Here is a 27032-nt window from a genome sequence, read left to right on the forward strand (position 1 = left end):
AACACCTCTGGAGATTCCCAAGAATCCCCCTGAGTCTCTGAGTATTGATCAGCATGTGCAGGTGAGGAAACTAACCAAGGGTGGAAAAGGAACCACCGAAAAAGATTAAAGGGAACAATTTCAGGAGCTTATACTAGCAGGCAATAAATAGCTCCTGTTCTGAGCAACCAAAGTGAAAAACTTCGTAACTTAACGATATTTGGCTATAGTACTGTTACAGCTTGAATTGTGTCTTCCACAAAAATATATTTGAGTCTTATCCCTCAGCACTTCAGAATGTGGCCGTGTTTGGAACAGGATCTTTACAGAGATAATCAAGTTAAAATGAAGTCAGTAGGGTAGGCCCTAATACATTCTGACTGGTGTTCTTATAAAAGGGGAATTTAGACACAGAGACAGACATACAAAAAGGCAAGAGGATGTGAAGAAGCAGGGGAGAACTGTGTGAAGCCAGAGAACTGGAGTGATGCATCTATAAATGAAGGAATGCCAAAGATCGCCAGCAAAAAAACAAAGGCTATGATGAAGCAAGGAAGAATTTCCCTACAGGTTTCAGAGGGAGCAAGATCCTGCTGACAACTTGATTTTGGACTTCCAGCCTCCAGAACCATGAGGCAATACATTTCTGTTGTTTTAATCACCTAGTTTGTGGCACTTAGCAGCCATAGGAAACTAATATGAATGCAAAGAAGGGTTTTGCTTCAGTAGTGAATCAAAGAAATATAAAAAGAGAAGACTTATTTAAAAGCTGCTCTCTTTCTGCTTATAAGCACACCTACAAAAAATCTAACGGTTCCCAAGTAACTTCACTGTATACTAGAACAAAGCCCAAGAGTGTCTATAAAATTAAAAAATATATATATCTAGCACCCAAAAAGGTAAAATTCACATCTGACATCCAATAAAAAATGACCATGTGTATAAAGAAGCAGGCAAATATGATCTATAATGAGAAGAAAAATTAATTGTGAACCAACCCAGAAATGACATAGCTGATAGAATTAGTAGACAAGGACATTGCAACAGTTATTATATGGTATTTCATATGTTTAAGAAGCTAGAAGAAAGACTGAACATGCCAAGTAGAGAGACAGAATGTTTGAAAAAAAGATCAAATTTCTAATAGTGAAAATTAAAATATCAGAGATTAAAAATACAATGAGTTAAATTAATATTAGCAGAGAAGATTAATGACTTGAAGACACAGCAATATAAATAACTAAAATTAAACAGAGAGATTAAAAAAAAAGACTGGAAAAATGAACAGAATATCGGTGAGCTGTAAAACAAATACCAGTGACCTAATACATGTGTAAGTCTTTAAAGGAAAACGGGAGGTAGAACATGGGTGAGTCAAAACCACAATCGTAATTGAAGATTTCAACATGCCTCTCTTAACAAGAAGAAAGAAAACACATAAAGACATGGAAGACTGGGACAACATTATTAATCAACTTGACTGCATTGGTAATTATAGCATATTACATCTCCAAACACCAGAACACACATTCTTCTCAAGGGTTCAAATGCAACATTTACCACACAGAAGAGCATATCCTTGACCTTAAAATAAGTTTAAATAAATACAAAAAGATTCAAGTCACATGAAGTATGTACTATGATTATAATGGAATTAAATGAGAAATTAATAATAAAAAAGTATCTGGAAAATTCTGTAAATATTTTGACACAAACTAACATACTTCTAAATAATCCATGAATCAAAGAAGAAAGAAAAAGGAAAATCAGAAAATGAGGGATGCCTGGGTGGCTCAGTTGGTTGGGTGTCTGACTTCGGTTCAGGTCATGATCTCACGGTTCGTGGGTTTGAGCCCTGTGTCAGGGAGCCTACTTAGGATTCTGTGTCTCCGTCTCTCTCTGCCCCTCCCGATCCCTCGCTCTCCCTCTCTCTCTCAAAAATAAATAAACATTAAAAAAATTTTTTTAAAGGGGCGCCTGGGTGGCTCAGTTGGTTGAGCATCCAACTTCAGCTCAGGTATGATCTCACCGCTGGTGAGTTCAAGCCCTACATCGGGCTCTGTGCTGACACTGACAGCTCAGAGCCTGAAGCCTGCCTCAGATTCTGTGTCTCCCTCTCTCTCTCTGCCCCTCCCCACTCACACTGTCTCTCTCTCTCTCTCTCAAAAAATAAACATTAAAAAAAAATTTTTTAAATTAAAAAGTATTTGAACTGAGTGAAAATGAAAACAAAACACATCGGAATTTGTGGGATGAGGTTTAGAATTTAGAAAGAAAACTATAGCACTAAGTGTTTACATTAGAAAAGAAGGAAGGTCCCAAATAAATGATTTCAGTTTCCCTTAAGAAAATAGAAAAAAGGGAGGAAGTTATACTCAAAGTCAGCAGAAGAAAAGAAAATATAAAGATCACAGTAGAAATTAATGAAATAGATAATAGAAAGCAATAGACAAAATAAAATCAAAATTTGTTTCTTTGAAAAGATCAACAAAATTGACAAACCTTCAACTAAGATGACCAAGGAAAAAAGAAGACTCACATTACTAAAATCAGTAATGAAAGAGGGCATCACTACCAACCTTATAGAAATAATAAGGATTATAAGTGAATATTATGAATAACTATATGGCAATAAATTAGGTAACTCAGATGAAAGCTAGAACTCATAGAAAGAGGTAAACTATTGAAAGTGACTTAAGAAGAAATAGAAAATCTGAATATATTTATAGTTAAACAATTTCTTAAGTTTATTTATTTTGAGAGAGAGAGAGAGAAAGAGAGAAAGCATGAGCAGGGTGGGGGCAGAGAGAGCGGGGAGACAGAGAATCTCAAGCAGGCTCTGTGCTGTCAGTGCAGAGCCCAATGCAAGGCTGGAACTCATGAACCATGAGACCATCATGATCTGAGCCTGAATCAAGAGTCAAATGCTTAACCAACTAAGCCACCCAGGTGCCCCTGAGGAGATTTATAATAAGACACTGAATTAGTAATTTTTGAAACTTCGCACAAAAGAAAGCCCGGCCCCAGACAGTTTAAGTGATAGTTGAATACTACCAAATACTGAAAGAAGAACTAATAATAATTTTTCACAAACTCTTACCAAAAATAGAAAACACTTCCCAACTCATTCTACAAGACCAGTATTATGCTGACACCAAAACCAGACAAAGACATCACAAGAAAACTATAGACCAATATCGTGTAGGACACAAAACTCTTCAACAAAATACTAGCAACTAAATCCAGCAACATGTTAAAAAGGAAAAAAAAAAAAAAGAATATACATCAGGACTAAGTGGGATTTATCTCAGGAATGCAAAGGTTGGCTTAACATCTGAAAATCAATTCATGTAATATACTACATCAATAGAATAAAGGACAAAACCACACGATCATTTCAACAGAGTCATAAAAGTCATTGAGCAAAATTCAACACACTGTCACGATAAAAACACCCAAAAAACTTGGAATAGAAGGGAACTTCCTCAACTTGCTAAAGGGGATCTATGAAAAACTCAGTTAATATCGTAAGTAATGGTCAAAAGCTGAATGTTTTTCTCCTAAAATCAAGAACAAGATAAGGATGTTCAGCTCTTGCCACTGCTGTTCAACATTACATTGGAGGTTCTAGCCAGGGTTAATTAAGCAAGAAAAAGAAATAAGAAGGATCCACCTTGGAAAGAGAGAAGTAAAAATATCTCTATTTGCAGGTAACATAATCTTGCATATAGAAAATCCTAAGGAATCCACTAAAAAAACAGAATAATTGAGTTTAGCAAAGTACAAGATCAATATGCAAAAATCAACTGTATTGTGTTTTAATTTTTATTTTAGAGAGAGAACATGGGGAGAAGGGCAGAGGGAGAGAGAGAGAAAATCTTAAGCAGTCTCCATGCTCAGTGCAAAGCCCAGCGTGGGAGCTCGATCTCACAATGGTGAGATCAAGACCTAAGCAGAAATCAAGAGTCAGATGCTTAACCAACTGAGCTACCCAGGTGCCCCTCAACTGTATTTCTATGCACTAAAAATGAACAGTCCAAAAAAAAAAAAAAAAAAAAAGATAATTCTATTTACAACAGCATCAAAATAATTAAATACTTAGGAATAAATTTAACAAAAGAAATACAAAACTTGTGCTCTGAAAACTAAAAATCATTTATGAAAAAAATTTAAAAACTTAAATAAATGGACAGCTATCCCATGTTCATAGATCACAACACCTAATACTGTTAAAATGAAAATACTCTCCAAACTGACTATAGATTCAACATAAAACCTATCAAAATCCTACGTAGCTTTTTCACAGAAATTTACAAGCTGATCCTAAAATTAGTATGAAAAAGCCAAAATAGCCCAAAAAAATCTTAAAAAAAAAAAGAACATCGGTAGCCTAACACCTCCAAATTTCAAATTTTACTATAAAATTTCATTAATCAAAACAATGTGGTACTGATATAAGGATAGACATACAGATCTATGAAACAGAACTGAGAGTCCAGAAATAAACCCTCATATTTATGGTCAATAAATTCTTGATAAGGTGTAAAGACAATCCAATGGAAAGAAAGTAGTCTTTTAATAGATTTTTGGATGGGTCATTTGCATGTTAAAATCACTTAGGACAAAGACAGGACTTTCGTCTGAAATATAACCATTGGTAAGATATCCAAATTGTTCACTGGAAGTGCCTGGGTGGCTCAGTCAGTCAGTTGAGTATCTAACTCTTGATTTTGGCTTGGGTCATGATCCCAAAGTCATAGTCTAGAGCCCTGCATCTGGCTCTGCCTTAAATGTGGAGCCTGCTTGGGATTCTCTCTCCCTCTCCCTCCCTCTCTCTCTCTCCTCTCTCCCTCGCCTTTTCTCTCTCTTTCCCTCTCCCTCTCTCCCCTGCTCATTCTCTCTAAAATTAAAAAAAAAACTTTAAAAAAGTATTCACTGAATAAATGGGAATGTCCAAGAGTTCTGCAGATAATCTTAAATAGGAAAGACAGAGGCAGTGTAGGTATGCACCATGAAACTTTAGAGAGCTTTATTCTCAGAAGAGCATAAGTTTCTGTTCAACAGTGAAAAGATAACAATCTGGAAATAGTGCTGGGAAACCAAGAGTATATTGACCAGACTTCTTCCTGACATATAAGAAGAAACAGAATATGTATAAAGAGCTTGACATATCCTAACAATCAATACATGCTAGATGTACAGTGATGATAACAATAAAGCATTTTATACACCGTAGACATGTAGTAATTGTTTATTCCCATTCCTTAACTTATATAATGTGACTTTTTTTTACTACCATCATTAGTTTTACAATCTAAACCTATCTACAACGAATAGCAACATGTGGTGTAAAGAGGACAACTGAGTTACAGTTAGAAAGTGAAAACCCAATTTTCTGTAGCTGCCAAATAAAGACAGCTACTAACCCTCTAGGGCATGATTTAAAAAAATAAAAATAAAAAAAATTCCACGTGTGTTCCTTGACAAAAAGCAAGACTTGTTAGTTCTAATGAAACTTAATATGCCCTGGTAGTTTGAGACTCACCCTATAATGCAATTAAATTAAATTAAAACCTAAAAGATCTCCAGAAAAGATAATGTTATAGTTTAGTAAAACACATATTTAAAATACCATTATCCTTTGTATAATACACTAAGCAACCATTAATATAAATGAAATTTTAAATTAACACAAGTTCAAGATTACTTACTTCACTAATTTGAGGGCAAATAAGGGAGAATTATTACTAACAAACACTAAGCACTTAAAGTCTGTTCAATGCACATTATGTTCAACAAAGTAAAAGTTATCGCTCTTTTTCTGTATGTAGACATTAGAAAATTCTATATATAGAATAATTAAGTTCATTAGAAAAATAAAAAGATTTTATAAAATGATATAGAGAGGAGGTATTTTTACTATATGGTGACATATACTATGTAACTACCTATCAATCTAGAAGTTAGCTATATGACCTTATCCCAAAAAGTTAGTGATATGAGTATCTTAAGCCATACTGCCATGTTAACATCTTTTTTTTTTTTTTTTTGAGAGAGAGAGTAGGAGAGCAAGCAAGCATGAGTGGGGGAGGGGCAGAGAGCGAGGAAACAGAGAATCCCAAGCAGGCTCCGTGCTGTCAGTGCAGAACCTGATGGGAGGCTCAAACTCACAAACAAGATCATGACTTGAGCTAAAGTCAAGAGTCAGACACTTAACCAACTGAGCCAGCCAGGCGCCCCCAACCTTAACATTTTCGAATACTTTGGGGACATAAAAACCATAAGATAACAAGTTTGTGGTGACAGTCTTTAATGCTACAGAAACTATGTAAGGGAGACTTGGGGAAAATTTACATGGAAAAATTTATTTAGTGCAACATAGTACATCTTTTACCATGTACTTGAAGAAAATGCAGGCAATTATAGGTAAATAAAGAAGGGGTTCTTGGCTAACATCTAAGTTGCTCTGTAATAGTTAGATACTATGAAACCATATGCCTCTCACCTTCATTCAGGCACAAGGACCAACACAGGAAAATTCTACTCATCCCCATGATAAAATAGGTATCATCACACTAAAAAAAAAAAAAAAAAAAAAAAAAAAAAGGCATTCTGATAACTAAAACTACTTCTATTTCTCAGAGACTGGTCTGTAGTACCTATATTTTATTAATTCTCAATTTGCAAAATTCACTCTGTTCCTCTACCTAGAACTCTAGCCCTAGATCTTCCAATGGTTAACTCTGTATTATATAGACTTTAGCTCAAAAGGCACTTCTCATATCAATTTTCTTCTCTGATCACTCCAACCATGGGAGTCACCAAGTTGACTACTACCTCCAATCAGTATCATTCCCATTGCCCTACTTATCATTCATAAATTACTATATCTTACTATTCATTGATTACTGATTCTCTTCCTTTACAAGAATACATATATGAGGACTGAGATACTGTTCATCTTGTTCACTTGTCCTGGTGCCTAGAAGAATGCCTGACATATAGTAAATGACATCAATAAATATTTAGTAAGTAAACCAATTAACTTCTAGATAGGGAAGGATAAGTGATTAAGTGGACTCTCTATACTGCCTCAGTATATGTTGATTGTTAAATCTATTACTATTCCTCAGTGTTTTGCATTCCTTAGTATTTATACAATTTAGGTGTCTATGTTCAATGCAGGTAAAGAAAAACAAAAATAATTTGAAAGTTAATGTGCCAGAGATGAGAGAACATATAATACGCATGGTGGGGGAAATGCATATTTAATATACATAAATGAAGAAAATTATTAATGGTTTAAAGATAATTTTGGGGTTATTACTGATCAAGTATTCTTCTGAGCAAAATAAAAGAATTAAAGATAATTTGGGGGTTATTGCTGATAAAGTTTTCTTTTGAGGCAAAATAAAAGAAGAATTTAAAAAGAATTAAAATTAGAAAAGTCATGGTCAAATCAATGTCTAAGTATTGAACTTAGTGATTGTGTAGCCCTGCAATATGATGTCTATTTTATAAAGGGCAGATACATTCAAATTGGATTTTCCTTCTTAGGAGGAAGGAAAGATTATTATTCTTTTCTAATAATCACTAAATAATAAATATTTTTACTTTTCTAATTTCTTGTTCCTTTGATAAATAAGAGCTATAAACAAATATGAATAGATTTCATACCTTAAATTTTGTACCCCATGAAAAATACAGTTGTCTAGAGCACTTCATTATGTGTTTTAGACAAACCGACTACTAAGAACACATTAAACTGTGAGTAAAGTACGGGCTGTGTGCTGACAGCTCAGAGCCTGGATCCTGCTTCGGATTCTGTGTGTGTCTCTCTCTCTGCCCCTCCCCCACTCATGTCTCTCTCTGTCTCAAAAATAAAATAAACATTAAACTGTGAGTAAACTCTATCATTCTTCATTAATATCTCATTTTTTTAGAACTACTGAATTGTTAATTATATTTCAAGTTTACTTAGAAATTTGAGTTCACATGGAACAAACACATGAGGCAACATTATTACTGGCAAATTCTACAAATCAACAATATCCTTTATACTGAGACATGATGAGACCTTGCATATAATTCATTGTAATCTCAATGATATTTGTCAGACAACTTTTACATCATTTCATTGTTTTGTTTTGTTTTTTTTTATCAAGAAAGAAAATAGCTCTAGGTTCTTTTGAAAAACAGCTTTCCTGAAATGAAAGAGTATAAAGAATAGAGCAAAAAAATACCCAATTCATAAACTATGGAGACGCTCAATTTTAGAAACGAATGATACAAATCTAACATTCATTGACCTATTGTTCATATCATCTCCACATGCTGCAAATTTCTAAGGACCTTGTCTTATAGCAAATAATCAAATCAAGCCACGTCATGTTATCTTTTTAATTCATACATATTTGCACAATTTTTTTTAAGATAATGCCTCAACAAGATTAAATATTTCATTTAGTTATAGAGTGTAATTTCCTGGGAACTGCTATTTATAAAATCTCTCTTTAATGGATTCTTTACTAATTTTGTTAATTACATATTATTAAGGGAAAAATTCTACTTTCTTTTTTGTAGACATAATTCATTTTTTGTAGAAAGAATAAGCTTTATTCCTTTACAAAAATAAAAGTAACCATTATCTCTGGTTTGCTAAAATTCAGAAGAAAGAAAAAGTTCCTTGATTTATTGTCTGTTAGAATTAAAATGGTTAGCATCAAAGTTTTGATTATCTAAGAGTATATATTAAATACATGAAAATATAGTCATTCAGAATTCAGAGATTGGGAATCTCAACTATTTGAAAAGCCTCAATCCTAAAAGTAAGCTTTAAAGGATTCCAACCAACAAAAACCTCTTTAATATGTGCAGGTTGAACCTTCCTCAAATTCTCTCTGAGGCAATTAATTGCATGTAAAATGACAAATCAAATTAGATAAATAATATTACAGCATGAAAAAAAATGGCAGTTAACAGCAGAGGGAAGACAAAGAACTATCAAAATAAAAAGAAGATCTGAAGATACATACCAAACCATCTATAGGTGAAAGGATAGGATACTGAAGATACACTTCAAAATAATCCATGTCTAGGGGAGAATCAAATGAGGGGTATAAAAGAGACAGGTTTGGTCATGTGTTGATTATGGAAGCCAGGTAATAGATAAAGAGGGTTTGTCACAGTATTCTCTCTACTTTTATATATGCTTGACAACTTTGCTAATAAAATACAACAACAAAAACAAACACGGAATTATAAGTCAAGAGTCCCTGAAGATATCGATTAGTGATAAACAATCTCATAATGGCCAAATTCAAAGGCCTTATTTCTGTTCCCATCTTATATGATCTCTCCATCAAATGACACTGCCTCATACCTTTCCTTAAACTATTGTCTTTCGTCTCTCAAACTTTCTGACTCCTATCCTCTCAATCTCTTCAGCTGTATCTTCTTTGTCTTCGTGCCTCCAAAGTTTGGAGATCCTCAAAGATCTTGTCTCTTCAAACTTTACCGACAATCACAAAGTGTTAATTACAATTATATGCTAATGACCCTCACATTGCCATTTCCCACCTCCACGTCTCAGGAGTACTAGAAGTATATTTCCAATGCTATATATTGGAATATACTCACCACTTGGTAAATTTTACTATATTCTCTCCTTAGCTGTAGATGAGCACTTTTTACTTTGCCTGATATATCCATGTAGATCACCTACTAGTACCTCAAATTCAGTATATAAGTTTGAAACAAAACCCAGTTCATAGTTTTTTGTTGTTTTTTTTTTTTTTTTTTCACATTTCTCCACCAAAAGCAGTAGCTCTCCTCTCAGCTTCTTAGTTTCTGCAAATGGTACCAAATCAACAAGGCGTCAAAGTCATGCTTGTCTGGGCCCTCTCTTTCTTCATATCCTTTCAGTTCTATTCTTTCCTATTGTTACTGCTACAAGACTCCTTCAGCTCTTATCACCTCTTTGCTGGTACTACTGCTACCAGCAAAGCTAATTGGTCTTCTGTCCTCTGGTTTCTTTTAATTACAATCCGTCACATAGAGTTGCCAGATTAATATTCCTGAAGACTATCTCTCTAAAGATTTCACTCCCCTGCTGAAAAATCTTTGATGGGGGGGCGCCTGGGTGGCTCAGTCGGTTGAGGGTCCAACTTCAGCTCAGGTCATGGTCTTGCAGTTCGTGAGTTCGGGCCCCACGCTAACAAACAGCTCCGAGCCTGGAGCCTGCTTCAGATTCTGTATCTCCCTCTCTCTCTCCCCCTCCCCTGCTAATGCTCTGCCTCTCTCTGTCTCTCAAAAATAAATAAAAAAATCTTTGATGGGTCCCCTCTGCCTAGTAAATAAATCTGAATTCTCTATCCAAATGGTCAATGCCCTTTACATGACCTGGCGACAATCAAACTGAACTCTGATGGTGTTTTATTTATCCTTCTATGAAGAAAATGTACCTTTTTCTTTCTGCTACCTAGTAATAGCTAATTTAACATAGGTCGTATTTCCCCCCAATATTTATTGGTTGTTTGAGGGCAAGGACCATATCTTGGTACTACCTCCCCACAGAAAATAATACAATGTTTGTGAAGGAAGGAAAATAAGACTTCAGAATAAAACCCAATTAAATTTAGGCTACAAAACAGTATTTTAAGTCCTTTTCCTACAGATGTAGTCTTTCCAGAATGTGTACAGAGAATAAAAACTATTTATTACCTGTTATTACATTTATATCTGGGTACTGGTTTTCACACAGACCAACAGCTTTGCTATCTCTCTCAAAAGCCTCTCGAAGTTCTTTCTTGACTGCTGCCGAACCACATAATCGGTACAGGCCTACTACCTAGAAATAAAATTATGGCCACATTGTGATAAATTTGATAAGGAGAAGATATAACAGCACAAAATATTTAAGTCACATGAACTTGGTAATCAAATATGTTCTGATGACATTTAATTAAAAATACCTCAAACAGCTTTTGAAATCTCACCATAGACTATATTCATCAGTTTAATAAAAACATTCTATATTCTTTCATTTAAATTCAGACAATATACTATGATTTCTATAATGCTGGCTATCTTAAGATACAAGCCCTTCCCTTTAGTCTTATATGCTCAACCAATATCTCCATGCCCCAAGGTCATGCCTTTTCACATCTTTTCCCTGAACTGAAGAAATGCAGCACAGTGGTTAAACAAGGGTTTGGGATTCCATATAGTCTCACTCTGTAACTCTTTGCTTAGTGAATTTGGGCAAATTATTTAATCTCTTTAAACTCAATTTATTTATCCATAAAAAAGTAATACCATTGAAATAAAATTCCAATATACTATTTGTGTGAAGTTACCTTTTTAGAAGAAAAAAAAGATCCTCAGGAAGAAATGAATTTTTTAACTTACTAAGTTAATTGATTATAAAGGGACAGAGGAAATTCAATTAAAATATATTAAAATTAAAATTAAACCTTTAGTTCAAAATGTATATAAGATACACAGATACCACCCACCCTACATTAAAAAGATTCATTTTTTAAACACAGTTCATATAGGAGATAAAATACTAAGTCTTAGGAAGTTCACTATAAAGTCACTGAGAAGAAATCAGCACTGTATCTGTAAAGAGAAAACATAACTGATTAAGCAATCAGAGTTAAAAAAAAAAAAACACAAAACCTTCAAGAAAATTAAGAAAAATACGTGGTTGTTGATTATATTTCCACATCAAAGACTGTTTAGGAAGCTGAATCACCTTGAGTTGAAGGAAGTTATAAAGAAATTATTTCAAGACAGAAAAAAGTAAAAACAAACAGTGAGGATCCCCAAAGATTTGAACCAGGAATCACTTTAAAATCATATAAACAGGGGCGCCTGGGTGGCTCAGTCGGTTAAGCCTCCGACTTCAGCTCAGGTCACGATCTCACGGTCCGTGAGTTCGAGCCCCGCGAGTTCGAGCCCCGCGTCGGGCTCTGGGCTGATGGCTCAGAGCCTGGAGCCTGCTTCCGATTCTGTGTCTCCCTCTCTCTCTGCCCCTCCCCCATTCATGCTCTGTCTCTGTCTCAAAAATAAATAAACGTTAAAAAAAAAAAATTTTTTTAAAAAATCATATAAACAATCTAGGAAAAGGAGTACACAAATGAAATTTCCAGGTGTACTTATGATACAAACCTCTCCAAGTCATTACATAACTGATAGAATACAAAAGGTGGGTCTTGATATAGGAAAATGTTACTAATGGACATAGAGAAATATTATCCAAAATAGTTGAGATGATAAGCTATTAAGTATTAATTGAAAGATACTAAGGAAACTACAACTATTTCTGAGAGAAGGTAACGCAAGGTGCTGCTACATTCAAAAGGATGGACGTAATATGGGAAACTAAGGAATGTACTTAGAAGGAAATTTCCTATTCTTATACAAATTCATAGTGCGTTTGCATTGAGAATAGCATGTCCTATGTTGGTCACATCATCACAAGACATGGTAGAACCACAGATGATCCAGAAAATGAAACTAAAATTTTAACAGGATCAAAGAAAATGCTATCATATTAGAAGAAACTAATTTGATTGAGTGGAGCCCTTCTGGTGTAGGCACACTTAAGTGTCACAAAATCCCATAATAAAGATGTATCCCCTTGAACTTGAGAAGGAGGTGAACCTAGAACAAGTTAAAGAAAGCAATACTTCAATAGTAAGTAATAAATTAATGGTAACATGTTGTCCATGTTACCAGAAGCTGAAAATACAAAGGTAATTTTTAAAGGTGAATAAAAGAAGATAGATCTAATACAGAGATTTCAAGGAAAAGACACTTTAGGATATACCCCTAATTTCAGAGGCTGACTTCTTAAATCAAACACTTCAAGTACATGCTTGATGCCCCTATCAGGGATAGAATCTGTACTGGATAAACCAGGAGTATGATTTCCATCGTAATTTTTCCCATTGAAAGCAGGGGATAGGTGGTAATAGCCTTCAAAGCATTTGGAAGATGCCACAAACTATTTTTGTATGACTGTTAAAACCTGATGCTCCTGATAACAAACACAAGAATAATTACTGACTAAAAAGGTAACCAAAATTTAAGCAGTGTGCTAGTCTGTAAAATACAGACACAATAAGCCTCTTTCTCTGGCAGGGCAGGGGAGAGAGAGAAAAAGCAAAAGAAACGAAACAAACAAACAAACAAAAAAAGGTGTTTAAAAATTGCAGTTCCAAATGGACTACTATAAATTTTATTTTTTAGTTCATAGGAAATAATTCTTTAATAAAATACTATTTCTAAACTTTAAGTATAGAAATAAAAAGCATTGCTAAAAATATTTTGTTGGTATTTAAAATAAATTACAACAGTCTTAGTCATAAAGAAAAGAAATGCTCAAACGCTACTGGGGATATAACAAAGCAATCAGTAGCTAGTTGCAAGAGGCACTCCCTAGCCAAACTTGGGATAATTTAAGCTTCAAAGAATAATGACTATAATTGATGGTAACAAATTGAATAAATAAAAATTCATGAAAAAATTATGTTTTATATACCCATTCTTTATAAATTATCTCAGAAAATAGATTGTAAAAGTACAGTGCTATTTGAGTTACTTATTTTAAAATTCAGTTGTAAAAGTTTAATAATTTGAAATTGGCCTAATCTCTGACCTTTCTACATGTTGCCTGAAAAAAAAAATGGGAGAAAAACAGAGAACCTTAAGAAAAAGTAACTGGACCAAAAGTTGGATTGGAAACTAAAAGCCGTATTCTCATATAGAAAATATAAACTCTATCTGAATAATAGAGAAGAGGTTTCAAAAGCTCAGATGTACCTCTTACCTTCAGGAAACTACTGCATCTACTTTTATAGATATAAGCAAGTAAGGCCCACAGAGATTAATAAGTGACTTGCCCAACATCACACAGCTAATTAATAATGGAGGAGAAACCGGTACCCAAGTTTCCTGCATCTTAATACAAAACCCCACTAACTTACTTACACTGTTTCTGTAGTTTCCACATCAGGTTCAAGGTGAGTTATTTTAAAACTCTTTTCTACACATAAAGAAATCATAATTCTGATTCGTTGATATTTACCTCTGATGTTTTTAATCAATGTCACAAATTCTGATAGTATTAAAGCAGAAATACTTCAGAATATCTAATTTTAGGCTTAATTTTTGAATTTAAACTATTACTTGCACCTCAGAATAACATCCTGAATGATATGTTTTTTCTCATTGTCACAGTCCACATGTATTAATGAAAAAAAGATAAGGTCTACAACTGGTTAACATTACATATCTTATTATATATAACACCAGGGTTTTTGTTTCCTTTAATGGGCTGCTTTTACATTTTTAAGTTTTATTTTATTTTATTTTATTTTATTTTATTTTATTTTATTTTATTTTATTTTATTTTATTTTACCTTCTCACTTAAAAGGAAGAGAGAATGAGACATGTTATTAGTAGGACCTCTCCTTATCCTCCAAACTATCCCAAAGTTCAGAGACAAATAAGCTTATGTATGCTTCCTGAAGTGTGGGATGAGGGAGAGTTGGGAACAAGGGCAGGGAGTTAGTTTTAGGAGTATAGCAGGGTTTTAAGATTCACTGTTGGAATTTTGTACCACAGGAATGTCAAACCATGCAGAAACATTCCTTAAATGAATTAGTCTTTGCCTATCATAGCTCTGGCTTTTCTTAGGAATGTCATTGTAAAGCAATCCTGATAGTAGGTATAAAACCCACATAATTCTGCATCACAACATAAATTGTGGAACCATCTAGCATGCTCTCAATTGCTCACTGACAATGTAGGTGAAGATGTGAATTATACCCTAAACAATAATGGGATAAATTTTAAAAACAGGAATGAGAAAATGTCTAAATTAGATTTTTTTAACCTTACCTTGAATCCCTTCCCCCAAGACCTACTATAAATTTAATTAATTAAGGTAGATAAATACATCGGGAGGTAGTAGAGAAACTGAAATAATACCTGACAGCCTCTCTTTTCAATTTCCATAATACATTTTTGTATCAGAAGTGGCACCTTCAGTCCTGTATTTTCTTTCTCTACAACTTTTCGAATATCAACACCAAATATTACTGGTTCTCGATTTATAGCCAGTCCAGGAAGAGAATTATCCCACTGTTCCAGAAGAGTCACTTTCACATAAATAAGACCTCTAGGCTCAAGTTTGACAGCCAACTGATGTGTCTTTGTCACTCTGAATAAGGTGGGGAGAACAACAGTTCCGTGACAACACACTCGATTTTTTCTTGGAGTCGGTTCCCAACTGAATACTACTAATTTCAAATGCTGTGCATTTTCAATTTCTATGTTGAAAGTATGATCCATGTCTAAAAATGTTGTCCGACATGTGAGCAAAGCTGTTCTTGCTTTGTTTACTGAATCTACCTGAATTGCACAAAAGACATCTTTTGAATCTATCCGAGGTGGTTTTAAATCCTCAGCACCATAGAAATGCACACTCATGAGCCCAGATATGTACTGAGAACACTTAGGTTGATCAGAAAAACTATAATGTCTAAAAGCATCAATGTCTATTTCACTCTTGCTGCAACTACTTGGAATTATTTCTTTTCCCTTTCCAAATTTGTTGTCAGATCCATGTTTGCTAGATTTAGTTATAAGTTCAGGTGAATCTCCATCACTGAGGTAACCACCTTTGCAGGAATACTTAGAACTCACAGATGTTTTCTTCTGGTAGCTGTGCTGAGAAGATACACTGGTATCCAGATGGTACCGACTTATGACATTCCTCTTAGCAGCTGTGGTTGTGTTCCCAGAAGGTAGAATATTGGCATGATGAATTTCTCGACAGGTACATTTAGACAAGGAAGGAGTATTATCTGGATTGTTCATGTAATTCAAAGTTCCTTTAACACTCAGTTTTCGGCTAAGTTCTGGCAACCTTTTCATTTTCATGGAAAGTTTCCTCACAGTTCGTGGAGATTTTATTTTATCTGGGAAAGACCAGTTAATTGAACTGCTTTTTTTCACAGGGCTAGGGCTTGGAGAAGATAATTCGGTAGCTCCCAGTTCAGTCTTATTTGTAGCACCTAGGATCCCAGGACCTTTTAAAAAAAAAAAAAAAAAAAAAAAAGATATTATAAGGTGATATGTTTTGATTCCTACTTTATAAATCATCAACTAAACAGACTCTCCCATGGACAGAAATTTCTCCCTTGTTTTATCACACTGGGGAGATTTAGTAAGTTACAAGTTTAGGTAAATCTCCATTACCACCTTCAAACACAATATCAAGGATTTCCAGGGGTGCCTAGATGGCTCAGTAGGTAGAGCAAGTGACTCTTGATCTTGAGATTGTGAGTTTTAGCCTCATGCTGAGTGTAGAGATTACATAAAAATAAAATCTTAAAGAAAGGGGGGTCGGGATTTCCAAATGGCTTAGGGTGGAAAGAAGCATCTTGGTCTCCATCTTCTTTTCTACTTTAAAGGTTTGGAGGAAGGGTAATATAGATTCCTTTTAAATCTTTCCCACTGCAATATAATTCAGGGAGTATGTTATTTTATAACCATGAACAGTGGATATCAGAGGAAACTAGGAAAGCTTCCTATTTTGATATGTTTATTTTGGCATATTATCTATTTGAGTGTTTATTTAGAAATCCTACTCCAATTTTAAAAAGAAAAAAGAAATCCTACTCTAATAAAAGAACATTTGTTTATACTTCTCTAAAAACTAAATTTTATCACATAGCAGTGGTTTTTTTTTAAAAAGTTAAAAACAAAACAAGCTTATTATTATTATTTATTTACTTTTTTTTTTTAAGTAGGCTTAATGCCCAATGCAGAGCCCAACACGGGGCTTGAACTCACCACCCTGAGATTAAGACCTGAGCTGAGATCAAGTCAAATGCTTTATGACTGAGCCACCCAGGCACCCCAAAAACCGAACAAGTTTATAATTTTGACAACTAAGAGCCCTTTCTTTCTTCGATGTTCCCTCAGAACATATCACGAAAGATTATACATAGAATGAAACACAGTTAATCAAGAATAATTGAATATTGATTAGTCAGTCAGAGAAAGACAAATATCATAGGACTTTACTCATATGAGGACTTTAAGAGACAAAACAGATGAACGTAAGGGAAGGGAAACAAAAATAATATAAAAACAGGGAGGGGACAAAGCACAAGAGACTCATAAATATGGAGAACAAACAGGGTTACTGGAGGGGTGTGGGAGGGGGGATGGGCTAAATGGGTAAGGGGCACTAAGGAATTCACTCCTGAAATCGTTGTACTATATGCTAACTAATGTGAATGTAAATTAAAAAAATAAAACTTAAAAAAAAAAGAAAAAAAGAATAACTGAATATTGAATATCATAAAGCTAACTGAATAATTTTAAAAACTATAAAGACATTTTCTTTCTTTTATTATTTATATACAATAATTCCCTGGAACTTCAAAAGCTAAATTAGGGCTTTTCCTTGCAATTTCAATATATTAAATAACAGTACAGAGACATAAATAAGTTTTGTTATCGTCTCAGTTTTCATGAAGAGTAAAGCATTGAAATGTTTTTGATTTTTTTCTCCACACAAAAATAGCTTTTTCCCCCCTAAATGTCAAAATTATCCAGGTTTACAATAAAAAGTTTTTAAAAGATACAAAGAAATCCAAATAGCCTAAACTGAGCTATTAAGAGATGAGTCATTATAAATAGTGAGGTGAAAATAATATCCAAAGTAGTTTAACAGTAAATTGTTAATATTTATAGCACTAGCCAACATTTATTGAGCTAGACAAAGTATGAAAAATTAATTTAACACTTAGTATGCACAGATTCTGATTTAATTCTTGAAATAGCCCTAAGAGTTAAGATACCACAAGCATCCCATCCTCCAGACAAGGACCTCATGCACAAAGCTGATTTGTTTAAGATCACAAAGCAGCTAAGTGGCAGAAACAGGTACAATTCAAACCTAAGCATAGGCCTTCAGAGCCTATATTCTTAAATACTGTACTTTAGAGTACTTCCATCCTTCTAAACATTTTTCTGTCTATACATATACATTAAATTGATTTTTAATGGTGGCTTCTTAACCATTATTAAGAAGTTAAGGGGCACCTGGATGGCTCAGTAGGTTAAGCATCTAACTTCAGCTCAGGTCATGATCTCATGGTTCATGAGTTTGGGTGCATTAGGCTCTCTGCTGTCAGCCCAGAGCCCACTTCAGATCCTCTGTCTCCCTCTCTCTCTGCCCCTCCCCCAACCCTTCCCTCTCTCAAAAATAAATAAATGTTTGTTTTTAAATAAAATATTCCATTTAACCTTAAACTTTCTTTTTTCTTTTTTTTAAGTTTGTTTATTTACTTATTTATTTAGAGAGAAGGAGGGAGGGAAGGGGGGAAAGAGAGGGAAAGACAGAATCCCAGCCAGGCTCCAGGCTGTCAGCGCCAGCCGGACGCAGGGCTCAAACTCACAAACTCACAAACTCATGACCTGAGCCAAAATCAAGTCAGACGCATAACCCACTTAACTGACTGAGGAGCCACCAAGGGGCCCCTCAACCTTAAACTTTCAATGCCTCAGTTAAAAAAAAAAAATGTATAAACTGACTAATCAATTTTATTTTAAAATGTGAAACTGTTCCTATTTAAGTGTTTAATAAAGCCAGATGAAAATAACTTCTAAAATCTATTATATAAGTTTAAACTGTTTCTTTAAAGAAACAATTTAGGGGTGCCTGGCTGGCTCACTCAGGACAGCATGTGACTCTAGATCTTGGGGCTGGGCTTCGAGCTTACTTAAAAAAAAAAAAGAGGGGCGCCTGGGTGGCTCAGTCGGTTAAGCGTCCGACTTCGGCTCAGGTCACGATCTCGCGGTCCGTGAGTTCGAGCCCCGCGTCAGGCTCTGGGCTGATGGCTCAGAGCCTGGAGCCTGCTTCCGGTTCTGTGTCTCCCTCTCTCTCTGCCCCTCCCCCGTTCATGCTCTGTCTCTCTCTGTCTCAAAAATAAATAAACGTTAAAAAAAAAAAAAAAATTAAAAAAAAAAAAAGAATAAATGAAACAATCTATGATTTAAATTATTTAAAATTTAAATGAGTTTTTCACACTTCCTCTAACTATTCCTTATAAAGATCTCTAATGACCCTAATATCAGAGGTTACTCTATGAAATACTACATTTCACAATTAAAATAACGAAAGAGAGTATTAATTCATTTCAAAATCGATAGATTAAATGACGTTTCTTTTAAAGTGCTAATATAATCTCCCTCCACCCCTCTTTATGTGTCCTAAAAACAAAGAAGTGGTTTCTTTATAGAGAAAGGACTATTTTAAGTATGCCTGCGGGGCCTTTCTGGTAAATAACAAATAAGAAATGGAATATTTGATAAACTAGACAAAGCATTCCCTTGTACTGTAAATTGTAGTACAATTCTATTGGTTTACTGGCCTAAAACATTCTATAGTAATCAGAGTCCTGCTGTAGTCTACAATCTATTTTGTCAATGGCTTAAAAAGCTATCCAGTATATTAAATTGCTCTAGGTTCTATTAAAGTATTACGGAGTTAATTTAACATTTTGACTTTTTTTACACATCATGCATTAAATATTCTTACTGAAGTCTTTAACTATTAAAATGAAATACTGTGTATGTTAGCAATTTCTACTTCAGACAAGACTAAACTTATTAAAATAAAAATGCTTTGTTTTTATAAAACCCAAGAGCTGAAATATTACCAAATTCAATAATTGCTTAAAATTAAACCAAAATTATACTAATCAAATCACAGACTAGCTATACAGGGAAAGTACAAAATGAAAATCTTTGTAAATCCATAAACCAGGCTAGAATCAAGTGAAACTGGCAAATTCCTTCAGCACCTAGAACAGTAACTGGCACACAGCAGAAATTGAGCATTTATAGAGTAAATCAATTAATCAACCAACCAATTGTCAGTTGCCTGTAAAGTGGTAAACCTTTTAGGAAATATAATATAGGAATTACTATAATAGTTACCAGCCATAAAAACCCAGTAATGATACTAGTAATTAATCCAAATAAAGTGAAATAGATCATGATGATGATCACTCCTCTAGTAGTGGAAATAATCTATTAACACCCAACATAACCAGTCAAATAGATTAGGACACACCAACCCTATTAAATATTATAAAATTGGTAAACAATAATGTTAATCTACATGTAACAATACAAGATGAAAACATCAAGTGGAAATATCAAAAACCAAAAACAGGGGCACCTGGGGAGCTCAGTCAGTTAAGCATTCAACTCGATTTCGGCTCAAGTCATGACCTCAAGTCATGTGATTGAGCCCCAAGTCAGGCATCAAACTGGGCAAGGAGCCTGCTTGAGATTCTCTCTCTCTCCCTCTCCCTCTGCCCCTCCCCTGTACATGGGGGTGTGGGGGAAGGGGCATGCTCTCCTTTTCTCGAACAAAACAAAACAAAAACACCAAAAACAGACTGCTATGATCGCAACTAGATAAAACATAAATATACATATGGGACTTAATAAACAAAATAACAAGTCATAATTGTGTTAGAATGATTAAAAAATTGTCAACGATACTAAATATACTCAAGCTTTTTTATTTCTTGATCAGAAAATTATTTTGAAATTCAACCATTATCTTTGCCTATTTCTCAACAGTTCTCATTTTTGATGTTTATTTATTTTGAGAGAGAGAGAGCATGCACACAAGAGCGAGAGGGGGAGGGGCAGAGAGGGAGGGAGAGAGAGAATCCCAAACAGGCTCCACCCTCAGCGTGGGGCTCAATCTCACAACCCTGAGATCATTACCTGAGCCAAAACCAATAGTCAAATGCTTAACTGACGGAGCCACCCAGGCACCCCTCAACAGCTCTGTTAATATTGCTAAAGAAAACAGATCACTTTAGGTAACATTTCTGATCAAACTAAAACAAAATGATGACATACAAATAAACTAAATATTTCCTTTAGTCAACTTAGGACTGTGCTTATTATATTTTAATAAGATGCTAAAAAGAAGAATAACAGAGAGAGAGGAAACATAAATAACAGCTCTACCCTACTTTCAAGTTTTTGTTTTTGTTTTTATAATATCTGTTAGTCTTTCTAGGTTCACAATTTGCCACAAACATAAAATAATAAAGTTTGAAGACAGCAACTTAAATCAAAATATGTGTAACTTTACAGACACTGGCTTTCTAACTTTGCTGTTATTCTTATGCCCTCTTGCCTTTCCTGCACCATACAAACCCATCACTCTCTGCCATACTCCTGCAAGCTTCCCTACCACTCCAATCACAACCTGTATTCCAAACTATTATTTCATAAAGCATTTATTCCTCTTTCCATCCAGCTTACATCCTCTTTCCATCTAGCTTACAAAAAAAACCCCACAAATTCTTCTGAAAAATCAGTCTACAATTAGAAATGCACACACACAATTTTTTTTTTTAATTTTAAAAATGTAAAAAAGCAGGCTTTGCACTGTCAGTGTAAGCCAGACGAGGGGCTCGATCTTATGACCGTGAGACCATGACCTGAGGCAAAATCAAGAGTCCAATGCTTCACTGACTGATCCACCCAGGTGCTCCACTCACAAAATTTTTCATTACCTTCAATCCTAACATGGCAGTGGGGAGGGGGGGGAATACTTAACTTTTCTAGTATAACTTTTCAGTGTTTCTTTCAAACTGACATAATATAGTATACACTGTTAATTAACTCACTTTTTCTCTTATCATATAACATTTATTCCACCTCCACATATCCCTGAGAAAAGGATTCAAATCCAAGTAATTTATTTGTAAAGCACATAATTATCAGCAAGAAGTGAGGAAATTCAGGGGCAAATCCAAGAACAATCAAGCCTGTTACTACTACGGGCAACTCATGTTCAATATCAGGAGAAAACTCTGGGAAATGATGTAGAATTATGACACCCAGGGCATGAGAGAGCTGAGGTGGTTCTATACCAATTCTGGTTGGTGGGCACTCCAACAGTCACTCATTGAGGGGCACTCCTAGGCTTCCTGCAGAGAAGTTGTCTAACACTCCTGCCAGAATCCTCAAGCAGAGATGCAGATACTGATGTTTGGATGGAGGCTTGTCCCATCTAAATAAATAATAAATCCCAAGGGATATGGGCAAGATACTGACAGCATCTGTTATATGCCACATCTTTGAATATTCTGTATCATTTGAAATTTTATAAATTAAAACAACTTGATGTAAAACAGAACTGCTTTCTAGCCAACATTTGATATTTGCAACTAAATATGCTCTCTGCTATTTCCTAGTGTGTCTGGGACCAAATTTTAAAAGAAGCACATCAAAAACTCAAGGCAATCAAGGAAGAAAGAAGCCATTAGGTTGAACTATTTCATATAGTGTTCTGCAGATCAAAAACTGTCAATTTAATATGGTGCAACCTAATATGCATCAAACTTCAATTATTTCTTTTCTAGGTTCCATAACTATTGCAACACCCACCTACTTGAGAGGTCTTTACTTTTACCTCTCATTTATTTTTTCTCTTCTTCCTTTCCTTTGTTCATGAGGAAATGTAGGCATGAAACTGTAAAGTAATAACTACTGATACACGGACTATACAACTTTTCAGCTATAGCCAGGCTAGGTATAAATGAATGAATGAATGAATGAATGAATGAATGAATGAAGCAAAATTAGATTTACATAAAGAATATATCTTGGGGCGCCTGGGTGGCTCAGTCAGTTAAGCATCCAACTTTGGCTCAGGTCATGATCTAACGGTTTGTGAGTTCAAGCCCCGCATCGGGGTCTGTGCTGATAGCTCAGAGCCTGGAGCCTGCTTCAGATTCTGTGTCTCCCTCTCTCTCTGCCCTTCCCCCACTTGCAGTCTGCCTCTCTCTCTCTCAAAAATAAACATTAAAAAAAATTAAAAACAAAAAGGAAATGTATCTTTTTCTTCTGCACCTCATGATCCCACTCTTTCAACTAAGAGAAACTAATTAAGGACAGACACACTAACAGTTGGTGTAGGACTACCCCAGCATCTTCACCCCTTACAAAATCAAGTCTGTGACAGGAATAACTAAACCACCATCTATATACAAATATTTGTAAACGTTTTTGAAGTTTTCTTTATTTTTATGAAAACACACTCACTTTGTAAGGAAAAGTACATAGCTACAATAGACATCTATATTTAGTTTTAGCTACTGTCCAAGAATTGAATGGAAGAAGAAGGCAAACATGTGACCACCTTTACCTGCAAAAGGAGATTTCAACATGAGACTCTCCTCTACCATTATTCTTTCTTGTGTCTTGTGTCCAAGCCCTTGCTTGTACTGCCGCACGAGCTCTGCGGAGTGGATGGACTCAACAGGATTCACTTCATTTGACTGTGATGTATGAACCTTGCCTCTGTGTTCTGAAGAGTACAGCAAGCCTTCAGTGTACTGTTCTGCTTTCATTAGGTCTGGACCAGACAATACTCTCAAACTAACAGCAGGAAACTTCAGAACAGCAGGGTCTGCCTCACCAAAACTCAAAGCATTTGATATACCAAAGTCATCATCCTCAGGAATGGGGTTGTACCATATTTCTCCTTCATCATCTGCATCATTTTCCTCATTAAAATCTAAAGAACAATTTTTTGATAATGAAGAATTTGTAGCATTACACACCACATATGTACAATATTCTTCAGATGATTTGAGGAAAGGTCGTGATAACTGATGTTTAGGTGAGATGGATAAATGACTTATGTCTTGGCATTTCTTATTTTCTTCTTCCAGGTTAAAAGATCTCAGAGTACTTTGATATAGCCAATTGCGTTTCTTTGACACAGTGATGCTGTTAAGTGGCTTATGACCTCTGATTCCAATATTATCCTTCAGATCTTCAAGTTCTCTTCTCTTCACTGAAGACCCATAGACATTTTCAAATAAATCTGTTTCAAAGAAAAAGAAGAAAGTAAAACGTAATGCCTAGGATACCAGGAAAAACCAGTCACTTGAGATCAGTTATTAAAATACTATTTTTAACAATGGAATATTACTCAGCTATCCAAAAAGAATGAAATTTTGCCATTTACAATGAAATAGATGGAACTAGAATGCATTATGCGAAGCAAAGTAATTCAATCAGAGAAAGACAAATACCATGACTTCACTCATATATAGAATTTAAGAAACAAAACAGATGAACATGTGGGAAGGGGGAAAAAAGAGGAGAGAGGGAAACAAACCACAAGAGACTCTTAATGACTGGAGAACAAACTATGGGTTGATAGTAGGAGGTGGGTGGGAGATGGGCCATACCGGCACTTGTGATGAGCACTGGGTATTGTATGTAAGTGATGAATCACTAAATTCTATTCTTTAAGCCAATATTGCACTACATGTTAACTAAAATTTAAATAAAAAAAAAAAGAAAAAACTAATATTTTTAAAAGGAAAAAAAGAAGGAAAAGTAGTATTACACATTTGGAGACTAAAATGAAACAAGAAACATTTTGGCTTTTTCACTAAAAATAATTTTTATTATTTAGACTACTAGTAAAAGTGACATAAGAATTCTAAGAAAATGAATAAACAAACTCTAAGATTGCCTTTATAAACATATCTGGGCTAACAAAGACATACCCCACGCAAAACACACTTAAGCTTATATAGAATGCTTTGTACACAGTATGACTTTAATTCATATTTTGAATAATTTTATTTTTCTTTTTAAAAATTTTTTTATTTTATTTGAGAGAGAGAGAGAAAATACAAGTGGGGGAGAGAGAGAGAGAGAGAGAGAGAGAACGAGAACCTTAAGCAGGTTCCGTGCTCAGCGCAGAGCCTGGTACGGGCTAGATCCCATGATTCTGAGATCATGACCTGAGCCAAAATCAAAAGTCATGCTCAAATGATTGAGCCCCAAGTCTGGCTCTGTGCTGGATGTGGAGCCTGCTTAAGATTCTCTCTTTGTCTGTTTCTTTCCCTCTGCCCCTCCCGCACTCATGTGTTCTTACCCTCTCAAAAAAAAAATGAATTAAGGAATTCATAGTGCAATGAGCGTCATCAAATGCTTGATATGTGTTTGTGTTAATGTAATGTGATAAGATTTTTTTGAGAAAAATGTACACATAACATCAATTCCACATAGAGAGGTAAATGTTTTGCACATCCAAAGAACTGCATAAAGCAGGCTTCAATTACAGTCAATAAACTAAATATATACCATAACACTAATTCACTAGGCATAGAAAGTTAAAACAGAACATTTCTAAAAATTTAAGATCATGCTAAAGGTTTCTAAATTATGGAATTATAGTCCTGCTACTTCACGTGTATATATGGTTGATTCATCTTGTATTCTAGCAAATAAAATATGAAAGCCTAGTAACAGAGTGATAAAAACACATTAAACTATGAGGAGCTTAGAAACAACCACAACGTTAGGTTCATGCATAATCAAGGCTTTCAGTAACCTTCCTCTACTGAAAAAAAAAATCCCTTAAAAAATGTAAACTTGTCTTTTTTCATCCTAAATATTACCTAACCAAGTAGATTAATTTTTTTAAAAAGCTAATAATAATTTTTAAAAATATCTCAAACACAAACTGGGTTTCAAGTTCATCTAGTTCAGAGGCAGGAATGAACTAGGAATCAAAAGGGAAGAAAGTTCCCGTGAATGTCTACTATGCCAGACATTTACTTACTCAACAAATATTTATTGAGTACCTATTATGTGCCAGGAATGAGAGATAAAGCAGTAAGAAAGCCCTTAACCTCCACAACAATGTTAAGAAAATGACTATTTCCGTAAGGCAGAAAAAGTGAGGAATATGGTCAAGGTGCTAGCTGTAGTATTCAAATTTAAGTCAATCTAATACTAAAATCCATGCTCTTAACCTGTCTCCCCTATACCATGCTACCCACCAAAGGTAGGAAAGCAGGTAACCCTTTCTGAATGTGGTGATAATATCAATCCAGTTAACTGCTCATAAGGATTGAGTAATGGTGGAAATATCTTGAAAACTATATAACTCAGAAAAGTAATTTGCCCAAGATCAACTGGTTCATAAATGGAAGAAGCAGTACTCAAAATAAACTCTTATGACTCCAAAGTTTGTAGCAATATACCTGGGCTACTAGAAAAGAGATACACACCTCTACCCTCCAGGATTTAACATGCAAACATGTAACGAATATTCATTCGATAAATAACTTCAATTAATTTAGTTCAATTTAATTAATGAAAAACGTGAGGATTCAAGTCTTTCTTTGGTTCTGTCTCCTTTAAAATTAAAGAACTGATTTAAGAACTGAAAATCAACACATACTCAGGAATCACTGGGGCTTCCAGGTTGTTAGTGGTCACATCTTTTTGCCAAGTGTACTAAAGTCCAAATCTATTTCACATTTAAGCCAAGTCCCTATTATTTAATAGCATTTCAGATGATCAAGGGACATTATTTGTAGTTTTTACACAATTATAAATTTGAAGCCAAAAGTATAAAATTATACAACTCATGATAGCTAGGAGTCACATATTATTTTATCATTTTCTCAGATGTCTCTCAGCAGATCCAAAATTTTATATAGTTAAATTATTTTGAGTCCTATTGAGTTTTTGACATACATTTAAAGAAATAAACATGCTTTTACTTGTACTACACTCCAAGGAACTGTAATGACAAAAACAAAGCTACTAGCAACCCGTATTTAAGCAAATTGATGTATCTATTGATATAAGTATTTAATAAATGTGTAATATTAAAAGGAATAATTATACCATGAGATACAATGCAACTATTTTTCATGAAACTACAGACCACAAAAACTTGAAACCAAATAATCTGACTGCTATTGCTGAATAATTCAATATACTACATGATACTGAACTTAAAATTTAGAGATAAATAGGTACATCATTATGATTTCTGATAAAGGCCAAATTCATTCATTTATTAAAACTGAATATAAGCAACACATTCAGGACCCTAATTTTAAACATTTCATTTTTATCTCAGGTAACTAAACAGATGCATATGAAT

General features: G+C 34.5%; 1 protein-coding gene across 1 annotated transcript in view; it reads right to left on the minus strand.

Annotated features, from left to right (window-relative positions):
• Positions 1–27032, minus strand: part of SYDE2 (synapse defective Rho GTPase homolog 2) — a 51185-nt gene that overhangs the window by 16640 nt on the left and 7513 nt on the right. The window contains exons 2-4 of the mRNA XM_007079251.3: positions 23253–23936; positions 14981–16083; positions 10702–10828 (exon numbers count right to left, since the gene is read on the minus strand). Of these exons, the coding sequence (XP_007079313.2) occupies positions 10702–10828; positions 14981–16083; positions 23253–23936 (1914 nt within the window). The remainder of the gene's footprint in view (positions 1–10701; positions 10829–14980; positions 16084–23252; positions 23937–27032) is intronic.

The sequence above is a fragment of the Panthera tigris genome, chromosome C1 (assembly GCF_018350195.1).
Source record: "Panthera tigris isolate Pti1 chromosome C1, P.tigris_Pti1_mat1.1, whole genome shotgun sequence".
NCBI lineage: Eukaryota > Metazoa > Chordata > Mammalia > Carnivora > Felidae > Panthera > Panthera tigris.